The 22,912-nt window shown below is 39.3% G+C and overlaps 1 protein-coding gene across 1 annotated transcript in view; it reads right to left on the bottom strand.

Moving 5' to 3' along the window:
* LOC126347677 (complex I intermediate-associated protein 30, mitochondrial) overlaps positions 1-22,642 on the bottom strand; it is a 48,147-nt gene extending 25,505 nt beyond the window's left edge. The window contains exons 1-2 of the mRNA XM_050002293.1: positions 21,916-22,642; positions 5,259-5,476 (exon numbers count right to left, since the gene is read on the bottom strand). Coding sequence (XP_049858250.1) covers positions 5,259-5,476; positions 21,916-22,189 — 492 coding nt within the window. The 5' untranslated portion in view covers positions 22,190-22,642. The remainder of the gene's footprint in view (positions 1-5,258; positions 5,477-21,915) is intronic.
* Positions 22,643-22,912: the final 270 nt, after the last annotated feature.

Here is a 22,912-nt window from a genome sequence, read left to right as displayed (position 1 = left end):
ACCTCCATTATGACAGCTGCCACCCATTCCATATCAAACGGTCCCTTCCCTACAGCCTAGGCCTTCGTGGCAAACGAATCTGCTCCAGTCCTGAATCCCTCGACCATTACACCAACAACCTGAAAACAGCTTTCGCATCCCGCAACTACCCTCCCAACCTGGTACAGAAGCAGATAACCAGAGTCACTTCCTCATCCCCTCAAACCCAGAACCTCTCACAGAAGAACCCCAAAAGTGCCCCACTTGTGACAGAATACTTCCCGGGACTGGATCAGACCTTGAATGTGGCTCTCCAGCAGGGATACGACTTCCTAAAATCCTGCCCCGAAATGAGATCAATCCTTCATGAAATCCTCCCCACTCCACCAAGAGTGTCTTTCCGCCATCCACCTAACCTTCGTAACCTCTTGGTTCATCCCTATGAAATCCCCAAATCACCTTCCCTACCCTCTGGCTCCTACCCTTGCAACCGCCCCCGGTGTAAAACCTGTCCTATGCACCCTCCCACCACCACCTACTCCAGTCCTGTAACCCGGAAGGTGTACACGATCAAAGGGAGAGCCACGTGTGAAAGCACCCACGTGATTTACCAACTGACCTGCCTGCACTGTGACGCTTTCTATGTGGGAATGACCAGCAACAAACTGTCCATTCGCATGAATGGACACAGGCAGACAGTGTTTGTTGGTAATGAGGATCACCCTGTGGCTAAACATGCCTTGATGCACGGCCAGCACATCTTGGCACAGTGTTACACCGTCCGAGTTATCTGGATACTTCCCACCAACACCAACCTATCCGAACTCCGGAGATGGGAACTCGCCCTTCAGTATATCCTCTCTTCTCGATATCCACCAGGCCTCAACCTCCGCTAATTTCAAGTTACCGCCGCTCATACCTCACCTGTCTTTCAACAACTTCTTTGCCTCTGTACTTCCGCCTCGACTGACATCTCTGCCCTTACTCTTTGCCTTTAAATATGTCTGCTTGTGTCTGTGTATGTACGGATGGATATATATATGTGTGTGTGTGTGTGTGTGTGTGTGTGTGTGTGTGTGTGTGTGCGAGTGTACATCTGTCCTTTTTTTCCCCTAAGGGAAGTCTTTCCGCTCCCGGGATTGGAATGACTCCTTACCCTCTCCCTTAAAACCCACATCCTTTCGTCTTTCCCTCTCCTTCCTGAAGAAGCAACCATCGGTTGCGAAAGCTAGTAATTCTGTGTGTGTGTTTGTGTGTTTTGTTCATGTGCCTGTCTGCCGGCGCTTTCCCGCTTGGTAAGTCTTGGAATCTTTGTTTTCAACTATGGAGGTAGGTACATAAGGTCTAAAAAGTCAGAGGAAACCAGCCATGATTTGGTGCGGCAACACCAGAGAATTAACGATCAAAATGAAGGTATCGGTCTTCTCAATTTCTCCATTATTCCTATGCATCCTCTGCTCTACGTCCACTATGTCCTGCAAAGCCCATACTCAGCAAATGAAAGCTGAGCCCCTGAGGGCTTATTGTCTTTCGGAAGCTGTTTGTGAGAGCACTTGGGACAGGTTTGACCTGAACATTGTGAACCTTTCCCTGCAACCTGCCGCTTCACAGATGAGGGGGAAATGGGATGAGGCACTCTGCCTCTTGAAACTCACTAAGGAATTGTTGCTGGTCTTTTCTGTGGCAGCTGCTTCGATTGCTTTCTCCTTAGTCATTTTGCCTTGGCATGTACACATGAAAGCACAGGTACTGGTGGTGGATGGTTGAACACTGGACAACGTCTGCGCCGAGGTGTTGACCGTAGGAACATACACATAAAAAGTGGTAAATACGGGAGGTTTCAACCCCTTATATTCCTTTTTCGCTTCAGCATAGAGATCTACATGGTGACTTTTAATTCTTGAATTTTTCATTACTTTGCAAAGACAGGGCAGTGTCGGCCCAGATTGGGTGGCTCCCAGAGCAGTTAACGCAGACTGCTGGAGGTGGACAGTCAATCCCAGCTTCATGGGCTGCCTTTCGACATTTCCCACAGGTTGCTTCACCCTGGGAACTCAGCGCTGTGTGACCAAAATTCAGGCATTTGTAGCACCACATAGGGTTAGGTACATAAGGCCTAACCCTAAGTTGGACGAAACCAGCCATGATGTGGTCCAGCAACACCAGAGAATTAAATGTCACAATGAAGGTAGAGGTCTTCTCAATTTCTCCATTATTCCTATGCATCCTCTGCTCTACGTCAGCTATCTCCTGTAATGCTCATTCCTGTTTAAGTTCGGCTAAGTCGATATCCATAATGTCACGGCATGTGACCACACCCTTGCTAGAGTTAAGGGAGTTTAGGTGTGAATACTCCCAGGCAGTACACCTTTCCCATTGGGAGGAGGAGAAGATGATTTCAAAGATTCCATCTCAATACCATGAGCAGCTAGGGAAACAAACTCAGAGAGAGTATCTATATTTTGCCATACTCATCCCTGCTTCAGTAGTGTTGGATTTCTCATCTAGTCGATCCTGATTTGCCATTTAGTTTTCCTATCAACTCTTTTATTTAGACACCCAGATTCTAAAATTCTACCCTTAAATGTGTGAGAGGTGGGAAGCATTTTAATTGCTACTGACACTGAGTGAGAATAAAATATACAGTTTCTATAGTTCTATCTATAATAGGACAGTTATAATAGTGAATTCACAGTAATACCAGCACAGCAACTTAATAGTTTGGGCCTCCATCACTCACAAGTACAAAGACGAGTGGAAACTAGAAAAGTTAAGGAAAGTTCACATAATAAATTAGCTGCTCCATATGATGAGATACTCAACTTTGATATCCTCGGAGATTGTTGCTTCAGAAAGTCCCAGCATTCAGAGTTGCTGATGTACGAATTTTTAAATAAAACACACAGTATACCACTTTTCTTGTCTCATATTGTGACAAATTAGCATGTACAGCTTCCAAAAGACAATGAGCCCTCAGGGGCTCAGAATTCGTTTGCTGAGCATGGCCTTGGATGCTTGGGGTTCCTGAGCTGGGGACTGGTAAGCGCCACCAGTCTCCTGTTACCGTAAGCTCTGGTTTTGTTTCAACAACTGCTGTATGGTGCGACAGTGGAATGTTGTGTCGCAGGGAATGGGGATCTTTGTTTGCCTACTCGGATTGCGAGGATGGTAAAACCCTCTATAATAAACCTCTCAGTCTCAAGGCGTCCTACACGCTGATGAGATGCACAGTTGTTGAGGTGGAACAGTCATTAGCAGGCAACTTCTGCGGAACCTGCCGCACCTCGGTTGTATAAGGCTTACTCAGGCACGTAATTAAAGAGAAGATGGCAAGCTAGTACTAAGCAAAGAAGGGAAGGCAGGAAGATTGAAGGAATATACAGAAGGGCTACATAAAGGAAACAAATTAGTAAGTCAACATTACAGAAAGGGAAAAGGAAGTAGATGAGATGATGGAAGATATAGATACTGTAGTAAGAATTTGACAGAACACTGAAAGACTTAGTATGTAAGTACATGAGACACATGAAAGAGCATCAGACTTCAAGAAGAATGTAAGAATTCTAATTCCAAAGAAGGCAGGTGCTGACAAATGTATTACTGAACCATCAATTTTATATGTCATGGTTGCACAATACTGACACGAACTATTTACAGAAGAATGGAAAACTGAATGAGCCAAGTTTGGGGAAAATGAGTTTACAGTCCAAGAAATGCAGGTAGTTCAGAGGCGAAACTCACCCTACGACTTATCTTAGAAGATAGGTTAAGGAAAAACAAACATATGTTTATAGCATTTGTAGAGTTAGAGAAAGGTTTTGACATTGTTGACTGAAATACTTTCTTTGAAATTCTGAAGGTAGCAAAGGTAAAATTCGTGGAGCAAAACGATATCTACAACTTCTACTAAATCTAGAAGTGCAGTGATTAGAGCCAAAGAGAATGAAAGGGAAGCAGTGGCTGAGAAGGGAGGGAGACAGTGTTGTAGACCATCCCTGATGTTGTTCAATCTGTACATAAAGTAAACCAACAAGAAGTCTGGAAGGGATTAAAGCACAAGCAGAAGGAAAATAAAACTTCTGAGACTTGCCAATGACAATGTAATTCCATTATAGACAGCAAAGGATGTCTTAAGATCATTGAATGAAACAGGCAGTGTCTTGAAAAAGAGATTATGAGATGAATAATCATCAGACATAAAACAAGAGTAATACAAAGTAGCTGAATTAAATGCTGCATGAATTAGATTAGGTGACGAGGCACTGAAACTAGTAGATGAGTTATACTATTTGGGTAGAAAAATAACAGATGATGACATGTGGATGGCAATCAGGGTGGATAGATTGACTCACCAATTAGGATACAATGAACTGAACTATAAATAAAATAAATTTAGGTTACTACTTAACTAAAAAAAGGGATCAATTGATAGGTCACATTCTGAGCCATCAAGGAACAGTTGGTTTGGTAATGGAAGCAAGCGTGCGGAACTGCAGAGGAAGACCACCTTCAGACAGAAAACAACAACAACAAACTAATATATGAATTGCAGAATTAGATTGCTCCCTGGACGTTTTTTGGTCAATTCTCAATAAGAATCTGATTACTGTTCAGTACAATATCCACAAATGTTGATATTTAATCAATATTTCATCCAAAGAAATGTTACAATTGTCACACAAAATTTCAGTTGGTATATAAACATACATTGGTTTCAAATGAGCAGAGTTAAAGCATTCTTCACATACACTTGAGATGATATTCTTCCGAATCATACTCAAGGATGTGCCATAATCAAATGACACCTAATATGGAAATAAGTGTGGGATTCTTGAAAAGTATGAGACAGAATTTTTGAACAGTACTTATCTTTAAAAAAGCATAAAATTAGTACAGTCCATAAACACGTATAACTAGATGACAGTATCCCAGTTTTCAGAACTATTAGTTCTCTTCTTGAAGATGGGGGGAGATGGCGCTGTTGAATGTAAAAAAAAAAAAATAAATAAATAAAAATAAAAAAAAATAAAAACCAGGTTTCCCCATTCATCTTGTGGTCTAAAATGACCTGGTCTTCCTTTTTAAACTTCTCCAAACCAGCCCCCTCTCCTCCCCATGGAGGGAACTAATAGTTTCACGAGTTACGATACTGTTGTCTACTTTTATATTCCTTTTAGCCCCTCAAATTAAGTCTGACCACCAATTCAGGCTCTAAATTTTATAGTTTTCTCAACTGAATTTGCTTTTTGATAGGATTCTAGAGAAAGTCATTTTATTACCTGTGGGCGCACTGATTTCATATTGCAATATCCAGACTTCTTTATACGACCATCTTTTGGTACGTCACAATTGAGAGAACCTGAGAAGACTGCTGTCCCATCAGCACTGATGTTCAAATCACATTTACTATACCCCTCTTTGTGATCACTATCAGCTGTCGTAACCCACTGATGCAAGATATGTGGCGAGTCAAATTTCCATAAGATATCTGTTTCTCCTGAAAAGCAAAGCAAAATCTTGAACTAGTATCACAACCACATAACACAGTGCTGCATGCAATGCACTTATATTCAAGAACACAATTTCTTATTCACATGTCACATCTGCAGGTAGACTAAAATTCGAATTGTTCAGATGACCAATCCACACGATATATAGAGTGAATCAAAACTACAATGTAACATTGCCTTATGTCTTCTAAAGTGCATCAAAGTTCTCTTGTTAACTGTAAGAGAGCTGTTCCTAAGACATGGATGTAATGAAGACAGTGAAAAGATCACAGCCTAATGAATGTTGCAAGACAGTGAGAAGAGCACTGCCTGAATAAGGAAAAATACTGGATATGAATACCTATCTGACTCACATTTTTATCCTGACAGCACAGTGCAAAATATTAATCTATTTTCAAACATTCATGGACCAAATGGAAAATGACCATCAGACATTACAAAGAAACAACAATTATTACTTAAGTACTGAATTACAGATTATTTAGAGATAAAGGAGACGCCTCACTGAAAGGCAGAAGTGCTGTGTTGCCAATACATACATAAAAAAAAGGTAGGCATCCCTGAACCATCTCCACTCCCTCTGCAAAATACTGTTACTATGCAATCCTCACTACCTACACCTCATCATCCAAACTGAAATCCTGTCACTCCAACATCTAGAAGAATATTCCAAACGCTGCCTCCAGAAGTTATACAGCCTGCTGACATCCTACTCCCGCCTTGGTGCCCCGCTATCCAATTCCCATCCAACCCACATTGTTCCTCCTCATCAACTTCCCATAGCACCCAGATCCTGCCTAGCTGACCTTTCCAACCAACCACATCCTGCAAAACCTCCTACCAACTTTCCACGAAATCCAGAATGGAACAATCCCAAAACACTGTTGTTAACCTCCCCAATGAAATCCTCAGCCCCACAAAAGTTTCAGCCATATCCAAAAGCCTCACACTCAGCCCTACACCCAGGTTGAACCATGTTGTATTTGTGGAAGACCTGCACTCTTTTCTCCCTCTCCCACAGTGGAAACACTTCTTTGCCACCAACACCTCCAACCAAATCCAATCCAATCACAACCTGCCTGTCCTAATTCATATCACCATCCAACCACGACCGTCACACACTCCCACCTAACCATCAGCTGGTCACCTTCAAGGAATTCCTAACTTCCAACTTGGCCTCACTATCCATCCCCAGGTTCCTACCTAAGAACAATAACCTCCCATTGGAAAAAAGGACTGCCCCACACAACCTAAAAGTGGATCCTGACCTGATTATCCTACTGGCAGACAAAGATCGCACCACTGCTGTGATGAACTGGACTGATTACCTGGCAGAGGGCCTCCACCAGTTGTCAGACACCTGCACCTACAAGCTCTTCCAAAGTGACCCCATCCCAGAAATCCAACATACCCTCCATCTCTGCTCAAATCCTTAGGCCCTTCCCAGAACCTCTTCCCTGAATGTATCTCCATCTTCACCCCCACAACAGCCTGCACATCCATCTTCTACATGCTCCCCTAAATTACAAACCTAACAATTCTGGATGCCACATTGTGACTGGTTACAGAGCCCTCACTGAAAGAATCTTGGCCTTTATTGATCAACATCTTCAACCAATTGTCCAAATCCTTGCCTCCCAAATTAAAGATACTAACCACTTCCTACACCGGCTCTCCACCACCCCCAACACTCTTATCTCCTAGAGCCCTAATTGTCACTGTTGATGCAACCTTCCTACACCAAAATCCCTCATTGCCTATGGCCTTGCCACAATTGAATACTATCTCTTCCAATGCTCTGCAGGTTCCCAATCCACCACTTCATTCCTCGTGCACCTAACCAACTACATCCTGACCTATAAGTACTTCACCTTTGAAGGGAAAGTATACAAACAAATTCGTGGCAGGTGCCATAGGCACCCACATGGCACCCTCCTACATCGAACTCTTCATAGCTACCTAGAGAAAACTTTCCTAGCTTCCCAAAACCCAAACCCCTGGTTCAGGTTTGTTGATGACATCTTTATTATCTGGACCCCAGGCCAGGACACCTTATCCTCATTCCCCCACAACCTGAACACCTTCTCTCCCATATACTTCACCTGATCCTCCTCCATCCATCATACCACCTTCCTAAATGTCAGTCTTCCCTCAGACAGCTCCATCCACAACTCAGTCCACATCAAATCCACCAATAACCAAAAAAATCCCTCCCATGCAGTCTCGCCACCTGAAGTAGATGGATCTGCAGTGATTAGAGCTCCCTCGTCCAGTCTGCTGAATGCCTCACAAGCCCCTTCACAGACAGGCAATACCCTCCAGATGTAATTCACAAACAGATCTCCCGTACCATATCCTCACACACATCTGGGCCTCACATTCACATCCATCCCAAGGACCAATCACAAAAGAATTGCCCCCCCCCCCCCCTTGTCACTCAATACCACCCCGGTCTGGAGCAATTGAACCATGTCCTTCATCACAGATATGATTATCTATCATCGTGCCCTGTTCCGCCACCCACACACGCTCCACTAATCCATCCCTATGCTCCCCCCCCCCCCCCCCCCTTCTCCTGCCACAGAGATCATACCCCTGTGGAAGACCCAAATGCAAGACATGCCCAATCCAACAAACGACACAGCACCATCTACCCCAGTCCCGTCACAGGCTTTTCCTACCCTATCAGACACCAGGCCAACTGTGAAAGCACCAATGTTGCATAACAGCTATGATGCAAGCACTGCACAGCGTTTTACATTGGTATGACAACCAACCAGCTGTCAACTGGAATGAATGGCCACCAGCAAAATGTTGCCAAAAACAAGGTGGACCACCCAGTAGCATGACATGCAGCAGAGCATAACATGCAAGATTTCAGTGGCTGCTTCACAACACGTGCCACGTGGATCCTCCCCACCACCACCACCACCAGCTTTTCTAAGCTGTCCTTACAGCACAGCCTCTGCTCATTTACCTGGCCTAAACCTAAGGTAAATCGATGCCCCCCCCCCCACCCCCAAGAGTGAGTGAGTGGATGTTAGACACACACAATCACCTGCCCCTGCCCCACTTGTGTCCCCACATTAGCTAGTTGTGTACTGTTATTTCACACCCCGGTCTTTGAAACTGCGTTCTCAGCCATCTGCACCCTCAGCTAGTCCACAGGCAGCTCCTCACTCTCTCACAAGCCGCTTCTCCGTAACCCACACCTTACATCCCACCTCTCTTCATCCCCCACCGCACCCCAACCCGTGCCCCCACTGAACATAATGTTAGGGGGGGGGGGGGGCAGACAGGCAAGTGCACTTAACTGAGTGAGTGTGTGTTTGCGTGCATGCTTTTCCTACAAGCTTGAAAAAGGAAGTGCATTCGAAAAGCTAGCCAAGCTCTGTACCTTTTGTTTCTGTATATATCAATGATGCAGTGCTTCTACCTTTCAGTGAGTCGTATCATTTATTCCTAAATGATCCATACTGTATTACAGTTTATATGTGTATTCAAAAATTAACTGCGAGAATAAATGTGAAACAAATGGAGTCCGAGTGTTTTATTCAATTTGTTTTTAAAAAGGTTGGTAAGCCCACACACTCCTTCATTGTATACAAGGTGCTTTCACACATCAGTCAGATATGTGACTGCAAGGGAAAAAGAGGTGTACAGTTTGTGGTTTTGTTCATCCCAAAATGAAAAGGTATGGACTTCCTGCTGATGTCTCACCATAATCACAATAGTGATGCAACACAACACAGTCAACAACCAAAATGCCACACACATGTGATCACCCACTTTGGAGGTACTGGGAGGTCAGCAAGATCACACAATTTATTGGTTCATGATTTCTTTTCACAGGTGTCTCTGGAAAGAAGTGCACAGGGAAAACTTTGAATGGAAGAGGAATTAAAAATGCCATTTGTCAAGAAATGATAATTCTACTTTCCATAACTCTGTAAATTTCGGGCTGGACTGGACATAGGCTGCCTCCTCTGTCTCCACAAACCTTCTGTTAACGCTCAACAAAAATCCTATTAATAGTATGAGTGTTGTATCTTGAAAATACACCAACTATGCAAGCCTAAGTGATCCAATAATAAAGATGTTCAAGTGTGTAGATTTTAACATTATAGTTGTCCACAGTGACCGTTGTGTTGACTGTCAACTTTTATTCTGAAATGAGTGATGAAGCAATTCCAGGCCTATCAAGCATATGAAATAAACATTCATTACTTCTAAGTGTCACTTAAACTTTCTTACCACACAAAAGCAAATCACAAGTGTAATACTAGAACTATATGAGAAGGTCTTCTTTCCTCCTACACTGCTCCCCCCACCCCACTACAATCAGTGTACTGGACATAGGCTGCCTCCTCTGTCTCCACAAACCTTCTGTTAATGATCAACAAAAATCCTATTAATAGTGTGAGTGTTGTATCTTGAAAATACACCAACTATGCAGAATTCAAAACTATGAGTTTTTCTACCTTATCCATAAAAATAAGAGTGGATATCACACTTTTTATGGTAATGATGGAAACCTCCTGCACAATACGTGACATTCTTTGCCTAAGGAAAGTATTCCTGAAGAAAAATATCATGAAATTTGATGAAACTTTTGTAAATTATGGCAACTGGCTGACAATGAAACTAAATTTTTATATGAGTACTGTAAGAACATGCTAGCACAGAATCACATTAAGGCAATTTATACATCTAGATAACAATTCATCCTAATACAGCAAAATGGGTGGTATGAGAGTTAGACAGTGTTATCATGAACAGCATATCAGGTAGGATTATACAAGGACTTTCTAAGGTCCTTTATGAAGTAAATGATAACAGTGTTTAAAATCAAATTTTGATAAATATTGAATAAAGCACTATGAGGCATATGTTATTGTTTGTAAAGAGTGAACATAATTTATAGCTCGTATTTCATAACTGGGAAATGAAACAGTAATTTTAACACTAGTATAAAGAGGAAAATACACAGTATAATTACAGTAATTATTAAGTACTAGTTATGGACATTCTGAAGTGACTTCAGAAATGCTTAAACAATAATTCACTGTATATGCAGCCATCACAGCAAAAGATAATTAGTTTCTCCTATGATGTATTTGATACTATTTTATCTGTAGTAATAATGTAATGCCAATACAAATGGAAGCAGTCACAATATGAACACTGATGTTTTCTTTGAAACTGACAGTGTGTGGAGATACGTTGGAATTTCCTTATTCAATTTTATGAACAGAGACATATTCTCGCTGTAGACTGTTATTAATCTTCAACCTATGGAGCAAAGATACATAGTTTTTCAAGCCAGTTCCTGTTTATATGCATTTCACCAAACATGGCATACTGTTTTCTGATGTTAATAAATGCACAGTTGTAGATTTCCAATTGCAATTTAAATTTATTGATGAGTTTCAGAAAAACAGGGGTGACATAAGAGACTGCTGAAAAATAAAGTTATTCCAGTCACAGAGATCACTAATGCCTGAAGTGACTGGCCAGAGGAATGATATCTGTGGTGCTTCACGTATTTACATTTTCTATTATCAGTAATTTTTAGCTGAATGTGGATTCCCCTGAGAAAAGTATATGTGGCATAGAGAGCAATTTCAGTGTTAACAGAATGCTATGCAGAAGCTTTTGAGTTGACCTAAATGCCAGTTTTTTTTTTCAAGGAAGTTGAGTGGATAGCATCATAACAAATGGTGGCTTCAGAAGGCAACACTAAGCAGTGTAATGGGTATTGGAGATGTAGTGACAATGAGAATCACCAATCAATCAAAAGGAGCTCATGACTGGCTGAAACTGTATAATTTTTAGGGAGCTCGTCAGGTTTCAGGAATTAGTGAGAAATGTGTGAAGATTTGCACACTGAAGTGATCTGCAGTGGCAAGGAGATGAAGTAATTGTATTTATTTATTTTTGTTTTTTGTCGAAGGAGTGTGTGGGGCTCCATTGGGTCATGCAAAGTTATAGCTTAAGTGTAAAGAGAGAGCATGAGGTCAATGTTCCATCATCTTTCATGAACAGCAAATAAGTTACGAACCACTGAAGAGTTGAAATTATAATCTATAATGAGCAATTGAATTGCATAAAGTGTGAGTTTTAACACACAACAGGTGATGGTGTTCTGTTGGCTTAAAATTTAACCAAGTAGTAACAGCTGCAAAATAATCTGGTGAACATTATTAGCTCCTAAAGACACTTGCACCATTTGCTTCTAATACGAGTGATAGTCATGAAGTTTTATTCATCAATTTGACAAATGAAGCTGTGTCCATGAAACCTGGTGATGGTGTTAGTTGTTCTCCACATATTCACTCCTAAATGTAGCCCATTTTCCCAACAATGGGTGATTTGGCATAGTCTTTTGTTGTAGAAGTCTGAATTTTGGGTGTTCAGAAAATGTTCAAACTCAAAAGCTACCTCATTGTCATTCTAGAAATGCGTGCCATGCAATGGTTTCTCATTCAAGACAAAAAAAAGGCACTGGGTATAAAAGGGGGGAAGCATATTTGATAGCCCAATAAAGCAGATTGTGTGACTGTGTCCAGTACGGAAAGAGCTGGGGCATTGTTGTGAAGAAAAAATATTCCCTCACATAGTTTCCCCACTGACCTTCATCTACATGGCCTCCTGTAATCATGTTGGCACTACACTACTCAGACTGTTTTCCCATTATGAGCATAATCTGTTAGCACAACACCATAGCAGTCCCAAAAGACTCAGTGTCACCTTACTTGATGAAGTTTGTCTCTTCACCTTTTTGGCAGTGTTGAATCCACATCTTCCCTCCCACCACCTGCTTTGTTCTTTATAACACTGAAAAACAGTTCTTTATTTCATCCAAGGAAAGACAAAAGAGTCACTGGGTGCTATGTCAGGTGAAAAGAAGGAGGAGGCATATTTGATAGCCCAATAAAGCAGATTGTGTGACTTTGTATTGTATGGAAAGTGCTGGGGCATCATGAAGAAGAAGTTTTTAAGGAGCCAAATGCCCAACCACCAAAGGCATGAGAAAGCTCAATCAAATCCTTCTCCAGGGCTTTGATTACTTCTTATTGTGCCATATGATGAGGTACACCCATCCCAAAGCCATACCCTCATCCACAATGCATTATTGCATTGTTCACCCATTCTACACAATACCCTATGTCATATTTTCTCTAAAACCTACACAAAAACAGCTGTTCACCTATGGATGTTCAAGATGAAAGACATGTCCAGTACACCAATCCATCATCACCACCTACTGAAGTCTACTCACAGCCACTTCCAGTCCAATCAAAGATAAGGCCATGTGTGAAAGCAGACATGTCATTTACCAGCTGTGCTGCAATTAATGTGCACATTTCTATAGAAATGTTGCAATTAGTGCACACCTTTAAATAAGGGTGTGTTTACTAGCTTCTGTCATATGCTTTGATATTCATATCAGTTGGATCCTGAGCAGCAGCTTCTCTTAAGTTCTCATGTGTGACCTGTCCCTCTAGCATCTTTTCCTACATTATTTTTCACTCATTTCCCCTTTCCCGTGCTCTTTCCTGTTTTCATACACACAGAGAGAGGTTTATGAAGTTACAGAAGAAATCAGTCAGAAGTTTGTCCCCAAAACATTTCTCCAGACAAAATTGTAGAAACTATGTATAGAGACTGCATCCTCACTACCCACCTATAAAACAAGTATTATCTTAAGACAAACCATACAGTTTTATTAATAACAGACATACCTGTAAAGGGGTGATAACCACTTTGAAATGAAATAATCTAATTTACTGAAGAAGATCTTATAAATGTTGGCATATTTTGTAAAACTGTATTGAGAATTACCTGACAGTTGAGAGTTGTAAGTGGATAGGCTATCATAACTTTAAAAAATGGGAAACACATTTTAAAAAGTAAGTTAAAAGACAACTTCAAGGTTGCCACAAGCTTCCCCAAGTGAAACTCCCTGATATTTCCAGACAAATTTTAGCATTTTTCCCTGATAAGTTTTGAGATCTCAATGTAACTAAAGACATAAGTTGACAAAAAAATGTAAGGACTTTTGTATTTCTCCCCTGTGTTAGCAAAAATTTTAAGTATTGATACCAAAATGTTTTGTAATTAACTGCTTTTAGATGTAGAAAGCAAACCAAAAGGCATGTGTGTTCCATGAAGACCACTATTGCTGTTTTATTTCAATAAAACGAAATAAGTTTGATGACAAAAACATGCATTTACTTGGCGTCGCAAGACAGATTTAAAATACCTTCACTGATTTCATAAATAACCTTCGAAAAATGTAGGCATCTTGAAAGAAGCGTATAAGGTTAGAAAGAGTTGTGTAAACCAATACTGTAGGTGACTGATAATAAAATGTTTGTTCTACTCTGTCCATTATTGTCAGTTATTACCCACTGTGTTATCTCTATTATTTTACAGGTACTGTGCTATTTTTCTTTCAAGAAATATATAACTACATAGTGTACAAACCGCCAGCCACTGCCACAATTTTCTTCTTCTTATTGTCCATACTTTCTAACATATAAACTACTTCTGAGGTGCCAAAATGTACTAGAATAAATAAAATGTCTAACAAACGCCACACTATTCAATGTACTTGCGGTGAGACAGTCACAATTCCTGAAATACATCGCCCGTGACCTCTGGCCTGCTGTGGAGCACCGCAGTCCCTCATCCATGGATAAACTGCAAAAATCTGCTGCATTATACCACACACCAACAGACCCAGCCTGCGGGTAGATCAACATGACTAGATCCGATGGGCAATGCTTGCACATTAGTGGGAAACTATGGGCTTCTGATCAGTACAAATGACATGCAATTTTGGCCCATTGTGATAGTCTACTAGTGCGACCAGCTATTCATATCTCACAGACAGCACGTTGATGAAATGAGACCGCAGTGATTAATCCGTGCAACAGATAACTTGTGCAAACACTCAGAGAATCGGTACTAATGAGGATAGGTAGCAACTTACCATAAAGATGATCACTGAGTCACAGACAGGCATGTAGAAAAGACAACCACACTCTCACAACTAAATTTTTGACCATAGCCTTTGTCAAAAAACTAGGGCACATACACAATCTCTCAGACACAATTCATGCACACTTGACTGCCACCTCCGGCTGCTGGCTCAACAATCTCTCAGAATCAAACCCAAACAAACCACTCCTCATGCCTCCCTGCCTCTCATTAGCAGCTGCTAGGCTAGCAGCAAGAAGTGGTGCCAGCACAGACAGCAAGCTGAGGAGAGTGGTAGGAAGGGGAGAAACAGTAAGAATGAGGGATTAGGGAAGTGGCATCCAGCCAGCAACAATGCATGACATCTCATGACACAAACCATTTCATCTACTGAGACAAAATCTAGATTTTTCCATGTCTTTTCCAAATTTCTCTGATTTCCCTGACAAGTTTGAAATTCCCTGATTTCCAGAAATTGTGGCAACCCTGAACTAAATCACGATCCATGTAAATAGTGTGGAAGAATATTTAGACACTACTTAGTAGACACACAGATTTTTGAACATGAAAAAGGCAAAATATGTACCATGCAAAACACACACAATCTGTGTGTCTTTTGTTTTTATATACTCTTCTATGCAGATTTTTACATAAACATTAATTTAGTTGATGTTCTCAATTTTTTGGTTCCACTAACCATCGAGGCAAAAGGAGTTATACTCATATTATCCCTGCCACTTACATTGTTATCACAGGTTGGTCTTTAACTCCAGTAAACAAATTATGTCATGTTTATTTGTAGTGCAACAACAAATATACATAATGTCCACAACTAAAACACAATATAAAGTTGTTTCAAACATTTGGCCTTCCAAAAAAGCATTTGCCACCAGTCTGCACCTCCCTGAATCAAACTTCCATTTTTCTTTTTATGATTTGATAGTCACAATATGGGTGGAGGATACGTTCTTACTTTCCACTTTTTTTTCTTCTTTTTTTAAATTGTGGTTTTCTCTTAAGTACAACTTTTTCACTTTTCGTAAGTGCTCATATGTCCTCTAACAATAATGTAGACCTTACACTCTTTTCTTTAATAGAGGGAATGTTCTGGCAAGTTTAAGCGTTGAGATAATATATGAGAAAAATTTGCCTGCATCAACTTAATAACATACCAGCTCTGAGTCCAAGTCTGACACATAATTTTAACTTGTCACTCATTTAAAATTTTATTATTTGCTGATGAGTTTTTGAAGTGTTGCTGTTGAACCTACAGCCCACTGCCCATTCTCTCTCAGCAAAGTAATGGAATACTCCCACCAAACCTTGCTGTATTGCATCTTGGTCCTCTTTTGCCAGAGTGATTTCTATACACTCATGTTAACTGTCCCAGAACAATGGGTTTAAGCCAGAATTTGATCCTCATTACCTCACCCGATGTAGTTCAAAGAACTGTTTTCTCATAAAAACTATCATAGCCGAACTGCTACACTGTATATGCTTTGTGTGCCTCTTGAACTCCATACATCTGACCTCAATGATCCTAGTTGTCTGTCCCACATAGGCAGCGCCAAATTCACATGGAACATGGTAAAAACTAGATTTTTAAAAGTCCAGACCACCCTTGATATTGCCCAGATGACCACTGTTTTCAGTTGGTGGAAACAAGCAACATTTTAACCCATACTTCTCCAGTATTCTACAAAACTTCATGAATACTATGGCTATCATAAGGATAACAGCAATGGCTTTAGGATCCTGTGTTATTGTTGTGTTGCGGCTCTCTAGACTGCATACTCAATCTGCCTGCTGGATGACTCATAGACACTGAACACCTTTTGTAAGTGTAGCAACTCTGAGGTTTAACTATCTTGGTCTGACTGGGTATGTGTTCTATAAAGAGTTCTTAGTGCACTGACACCCTGGATTGGGTGATGGCAACTAGAAGCATGCAAATATGATAAACATAAAAGATTATAGTTAACGTTCTATCAGTGCCAATATACACAGAAATAGCATATGCTCAGATAGGATAGTGAATTAAACTGGCCTTGATCTTTTTAAATTATAATTTGGCACGGTCTTTAAAGGTGTTACCGAAACACTAAAAACATTAATCTGGGCTGTGTGATGTCACTGCAATGCTGAGGATAAAACAAATTTTGTCACTAAAAGCAACATCTTTTATAACAATCAATACATTTTTACATATAGTAAATTCACTAATTCCAAAAGTTATTAGTAAATAACAAAAATAACGTCATCCAGTAGTTACAAATGAAATGTTTGGAATGTGACATAAATCAACATTACTTTCTCTGTTTTTAAGGAAATATCGTTGAAATCATTTGAGTAAACAATGCTGATTAGACTTTTGTTAATTATACAGAAACTACTTCATCCCAATTCTTACTAACATGTTTCTGGTTTCAAAGATACGTGTTTTTTTTAACAGAATGTCAATTAATAGTACACTAGTCGAATAATTGCTTTGGGTACATCATCAATAAGATTTTGTTTTATGAGTTTCAGTAATTCCTAAGTAATTATGTGTTGTTATGATTAGGTCTTGCATAGTAAACTGACAGTATGTTAAGCAAGATTGTTAATAGTTTCAAACATTAGAAAAACAGTATTTTTGATGTCTCTTTCGTTATTTGATTCACAGTAACTGAATGGTTCTAATTGTAACTAATCAAAACGATAATTTAATACTGAAGAGTACCCTGTCATGATGTTATTGAAAATTACATTTTGGTGATCGAAAGGGGAGATTATCCACATGGGTCCTAGCTAATGACACAACAACCTGAATTAGCTTTAGTGCCATGTGAAGGATGAACTAAATTAGTTCCTGGAATTGTATGAAGAATGAGCTGTTATATTTCAATAGCCAGATGGAGATTTGAGCCCTCCTCTGAAGTGCGAGTCCAGTAACTTACATGATACATCACATTGTTTGATACATAGGAAAAGAGAAAACTATGTGGAGGCTTTTGATAGATGTTATGCTCTAGGGCATCACCCGCTTGACATGGATATCTAGGAATGGTGGTTGGCCTTTCATCTCCTAAGGATATACATTTTCCCCTTCCATTACTCTCCCACTTTTTTAGTGTTAACACATTTCTCATCTCTCTTTCCTTTTCTATGTTCAACATGTACAACTTTTTCTTCTGCAGTTCTCTTCTTTACTTGCTGCTCCTCTGCTCTTTGTGTAAGATTCACGTCTATCTGAAATTCCATGCTGGAACATTCTTTAAACAACTTATTTTCTTCCCTACAGATTCATTTACTCCTATTTCACTAACACTCCCTTATTTTATTGTGCACTGCTAATTTATTCCATCAGCCAGTCCTGCAACTGTATTCAGGGAATTCTTGTTTCCATGTCTCTTTTTCTGCTTTTTGCTGTCTTTTGACAACTTATTTTCTTCAGCTTTCGTCTTATTATTCTTTCTTATTTTCTTCCCAACCCTACTCAAATTTCTCAATTGTTCGAGTTGATTACCAAAAAAAATAGTACCACTTTACATGGCCTCTGATGATTTCATATCACAGATCCCTTTCTTACATCAAATCACAGACACTCTCCTAACAACGTTTCTGTTCTAACCCTGTTGAATTAGCGTGCGGTTTTTTTTATTATTTTGAGTGTAAGTCTCTATAAACAACTATTTTGTATGTAGAAAATGTTTAGTCATCCCAATTTCACATTTGTGAAGGCAACAGCATCAGTTAACTTATAAATTGCTCACACATTGTGACAATGGTGATTTATGTCAGATTTTTACGGTATATGAAATTTTATTGTTGAAAGTGATTTCTTTAAAACTCAAAAATACCTGAGGAACAAAACTAAAACTTGATCATAGCTGATTGAGTACTGTATCTGTAACTTTACTGTCACTTTCAATCGTGTGCCTTTCCTCATAGTCCGCAGCTCATGGTCGTGCGGTAGCGTTATCGCTTCCCACGCCCGGGTTCGATTCCCGGCGGGGTCAGAGATTTTCTCTGCCTCGTGATGACTGGGTGTTGTGTGATGTCCTTAGGTTAGTTAGGTTTAAGTAGTTCTAAGTGCTCAGAGCCATTTGAACCATTTTTTTCCTCATAACTTAAGCAGCACAGAATCAATAGAACTGTTGATGATTCATAAGAATACCTGGTATACTGTTTCTTCTTTCCTTTTAATTAGCTATCCTCATTTCACATACCTCAGGTTCTCTTACATTATGATAGAAATATAAGATGGAAGAGTGACTAAGTAGAGCAATTAATAATGGAGATGGGGGAAATTTCAACACATTGTAGGTTATATTTCTTTCCTATGAAACCTGATATTCCATTATTTTCCTAATTGCCATTATTAGTTACTATAGTATGTTGTACAGTTCATAAATTTTTATCACAGTTCATAGTAATAAACAAAGTTCCAATTTATATTTTAGTTGAAGTTTCCTTGTTGTTGAAACGTACACCAACCAAGGTGCACTTTTCAACACCTGAATAACAGCAGTTCTTACTATTTTCAAATGAACTAAACATTCATTTTATTTGTGTAACAGGCCTAAAGTATATCAGTGCATGAAAATGTAGCAAAATTACAGATGCATAATTCAAGAAATATAATTGGCCATGTAAATTCTACTTTGTAATTTTTATTTTGCTTTCTTTTATATTTTCCCTACACGTAGGATTCTGCTGTTGTTTTCTGCTTATTCCACAAGTTCAAAATCATTTAGTTGTAGTCTAACATTTACCTCATTATTTTCACAATCAGACTTACCTTGCAAAAGAACTTCACTATCCTCACTATGTGAAGATTCATCCAACAAAATTTTTCTTGCAGACTTGCAACCATTTTGTTGTTAATTTTTCAGATTTCATTTTTCTTAACATCTACATCTATGTTCATATTCCACAATCCACCATATGGTGAGTGCTAGAGGGTACCTTGTACCAATCTAGCCATTTCCTTTCCTATTTCACTTGCAAAGCAAGCAAGGGAAGAACAACCACCTAACCTCCATATGAGCCCTAATTTCTGTTATCTTAAGCTTTTGATGCTTATGCAATATGTATGTTGTCAGCAGCAGTAATATTCTGCAGTCTACTTCAAATGCTGGTTCTCTAAACTTCCTCACTAGTGTTCCACAAAAAGAACACTGTCTTCCCTCCAGAGATTCCCATGTAAGTTCACAATGCATGTCTGTATTACTCGCATGTTGATAAAAAACACAACCTTTTTCTCCTCCCCCTCCCCCCCCCCCCAAAAAAAAACAAAAAACTTTTCAACATTTCCTGTTCAATTCAGTTTTTCCAGTTAACATTAATGATTTTTGATGTCTCATATTTTTCTTCCCCGTTACACTTTTTGCTGCTGGCTTTGGAAAAGGCCAGGTGTATATTCAACTGTCCTTTACTTGTGGTTGCTTACAGTTCTTTGTTTACTAGAATTATAGCTCAAAACCAATGGCTTATCTTTGCTTGTACTAGATTCATGTTGTACTAGATTCAGTCTTTCGTGAATTTGAATGAATAGCTTATCCATATCAATCAAAAAATTCTGCAACATTTGCATAACAGTTGCTCTTGATATACTAGTGTTTTCAAATTTTAGTAAGGTGAACTGATGATACTGGCTCATGAAATGCTTGGCCAAGTTAACTCAACTATTTTGTATGGTTGAGCCAAGCTGTATTACTGATTTGCATGTCAGTCCACAGTTCATGTCTGTTACTTTTAATATGTTGTCATAAACTGTACATTCTGCATTGAAAACATGCAGACTTGTAGAGCCTACTCTGAATGGCAATAATTTTGTGGCGATGGGAGTTTATTATTGCCAGATCCACTACAATACAGTTTCTTATCTTGACAATTAAAGCAGAAGTGTAGATCCCAAATAGATCTGCAGCAGTTCTAAACAACATGTCATCATATAGTGCCTCCATGGACCTTGCAGTTTTTTTTCTCTCAGGTATTTCTAATTTAATACACATCTTTTTTCTTGAGATAACACATTACCCACATCTTAAAGAAAACAACTTACTTTATATGCCTACCTATTATTCCACATATTATAATTTCTGAAGAAATTATTCACATGGGCTACATTTCAGAAGTGTTGAAATCTAATCCCGATGGTTCATTGAAATCTGTCCCATGTGCAGACATTAAGTTTAAACCACTGTTACTTCTTACATAAAGCTTATTTTTGTGGTTAACAGTATATTAAATACAGACTCCCCTAATTAATTGAGTGAATAAATCTCATTAATTTCAGTTAATATTAAACAATGAAAATGCGCTACTGAAAAAAATGAACTGAGCTTTTACTTGCAAGATCACGAAACAGTGTGAGTAAATATCATTATGAGTAATGACAGAGAGGAACCTATTAACAGCTATTGTCGTGTTATGGAACTTGATTGAATAGCTATTCCCCAATTAAATAGAGGTTCCAGTGCTGAGAAATGCAAAGTGTTTAAACGAACCCTTAGTTACAATGTGTCACCCCCTCCTCTAGATAACACAATACAGCACATTAAATTTCAGTGATCTAATCCACAAGCAGACAAAATCAGTGGTAACTTATATGCACAATGACGAGACTGTCAGATAATAAGACTTGAAAAATAAGGTATGAAACAATTTATTTATGTCATATATTACGCAATGCCAAGTGGCAGGAAATCCACCAACAAATTAAAAAACCCAGCAAAATTTTAAGAAAAATGGGAGAGGGCATATGATCTTCAATCAGTTACATTGCAGTTCAACTAAGGTAAGAGTCAAGATTTTTGACACTGTTTCTGTATTCACAAAAAACTGATAAAGTTCTAACATACACAGTAAATATGAGTAAACACTAAACGCTATTGGGAAGGAGGATTCCCTTGCTGAGCAATTTAAAACGACATCCCCCCCCCCCCCCCCACACACACACACACAGCTTGTTTGTGGCACCAGATTGACCAAGAGGGTAGCCCGAGGTCTCGGTTGGTTGGAAACGTGATAACTTGGTTGTGATTTGGCTAATCTAACGAATGTCGAAACAAGGTTGTGATACGACTGACCTATACCGTAGCATAATGTTTGCATTTGAGTCATACTTAACCCATACCTTGCCATTTATTACCTTTTTCATCATATAAACAAACTCTAAGTCATTCACCAAACGTATATTTGATGAAGGGAAAGTTTTCGACGAATATTTTGAAGCATATAATGTGCATATATCCTACATAAACTACGAATTGTGAGCTGTCCTCCAACACAGTTTAAAGGCTACGATATTTATTGAAACTTCGAAATAAATCACTACTGACACTAACAACATACATGTTATTACAAACAAAAAAGGGGTAAATAATTAACGTCATTTCCCTTCCTGCGAAAACCAATACGAGGGAGTTTTCACGTGAAATAACATATTGTTTACCTGGTCTGTATATAAGGATCGGATCAGATTCCAATTTCTCTTTAATTTCATCTTTCCAAATGAATATTTCCTTTTTAAGTTCTTTAAGTCCATTGCGAATAAGCTCTAGACGCGAAACTTTCTTATCCGATTTCGTGTAGCCGCTTTTCCTATAGCTTTCGTAGAAAGAACTTAGTGTCTGTCGGCTTATATTTATGTTTCGGATATTATGTATATCAATCTGTACAGGACGAAACAGCCGTCTCGCCAATACCACACAAACATTGGTAAACATTTTACTGACAATAAAACAACAAAATTATCTTTGACTCCTTTATTTAAAAAAGAACCTTGCTCAGTACTTCTCTCACATCATTTTAAAGCGCTCCCAACATGTTATAAGCTCCATAGGGCTCATCACAATTCTTAAAATAGAAGGAAACTCCAGGAAAGGTCATAAACACAACGCATTTATGATAATCAGTCATCTCAACAACCTAAACAGTAAACAAATGAAATGGTCGCCTTTCTTCGTCGGTTGATGTTTGCAAGAAGGTTAGAAAATTATTAATAATAAACTTTATTGCTCACAAGATGTGCATATTAAGATACATTATTCAAGACAAAGGTCTATGATTGATTTCACACGGCTAATACACGCTACTACGAGTTTTCGGCACATTCTAACTATCTATGTCTAACATAACAGTCGCGACACTTCGTCTCGATTTTGTTGCCTCAACTTGCCTACCGTGGCAAGCAGCGCCCCAAGCGGCCAGTAAACTATGAGTTCGGCGCGATCGTGAAAGCGAATAGTGGTTGTTTATTATGATTTCTGCATTGGTTTTTACAAGCGGGAGCGTTTGTAGCACAATAAATTGGTAGAAGACACCATAGCTGTCTTTTTTATGTTTCCTAAGGATCCTGAGAGATATATTCTCTCATGTTACTAAACTGTATCGTCAGGATTCACTTGCAAACAAGTGTGTAATGATTAATGTTTCGTTTTAGGAGCAGA

Source organism: Schistocerca gregaria, chromosome 1, assembly GCF_023897955.1.
Source record: "Schistocerca gregaria isolate iqSchGreg1 chromosome 1, iqSchGreg1.2, whole genome shotgun sequence".
Classification (NCBI taxonomy): domain Eukaryota; kingdom Metazoa; phylum Arthropoda; class Insecta; order Orthoptera; family Acrididae; genus Schistocerca; species Schistocerca gregaria.
Note: the sequence above shows the minus strand (reverse complement) of the source record. Positions and strands in the feature narration are given on the sequence as shown.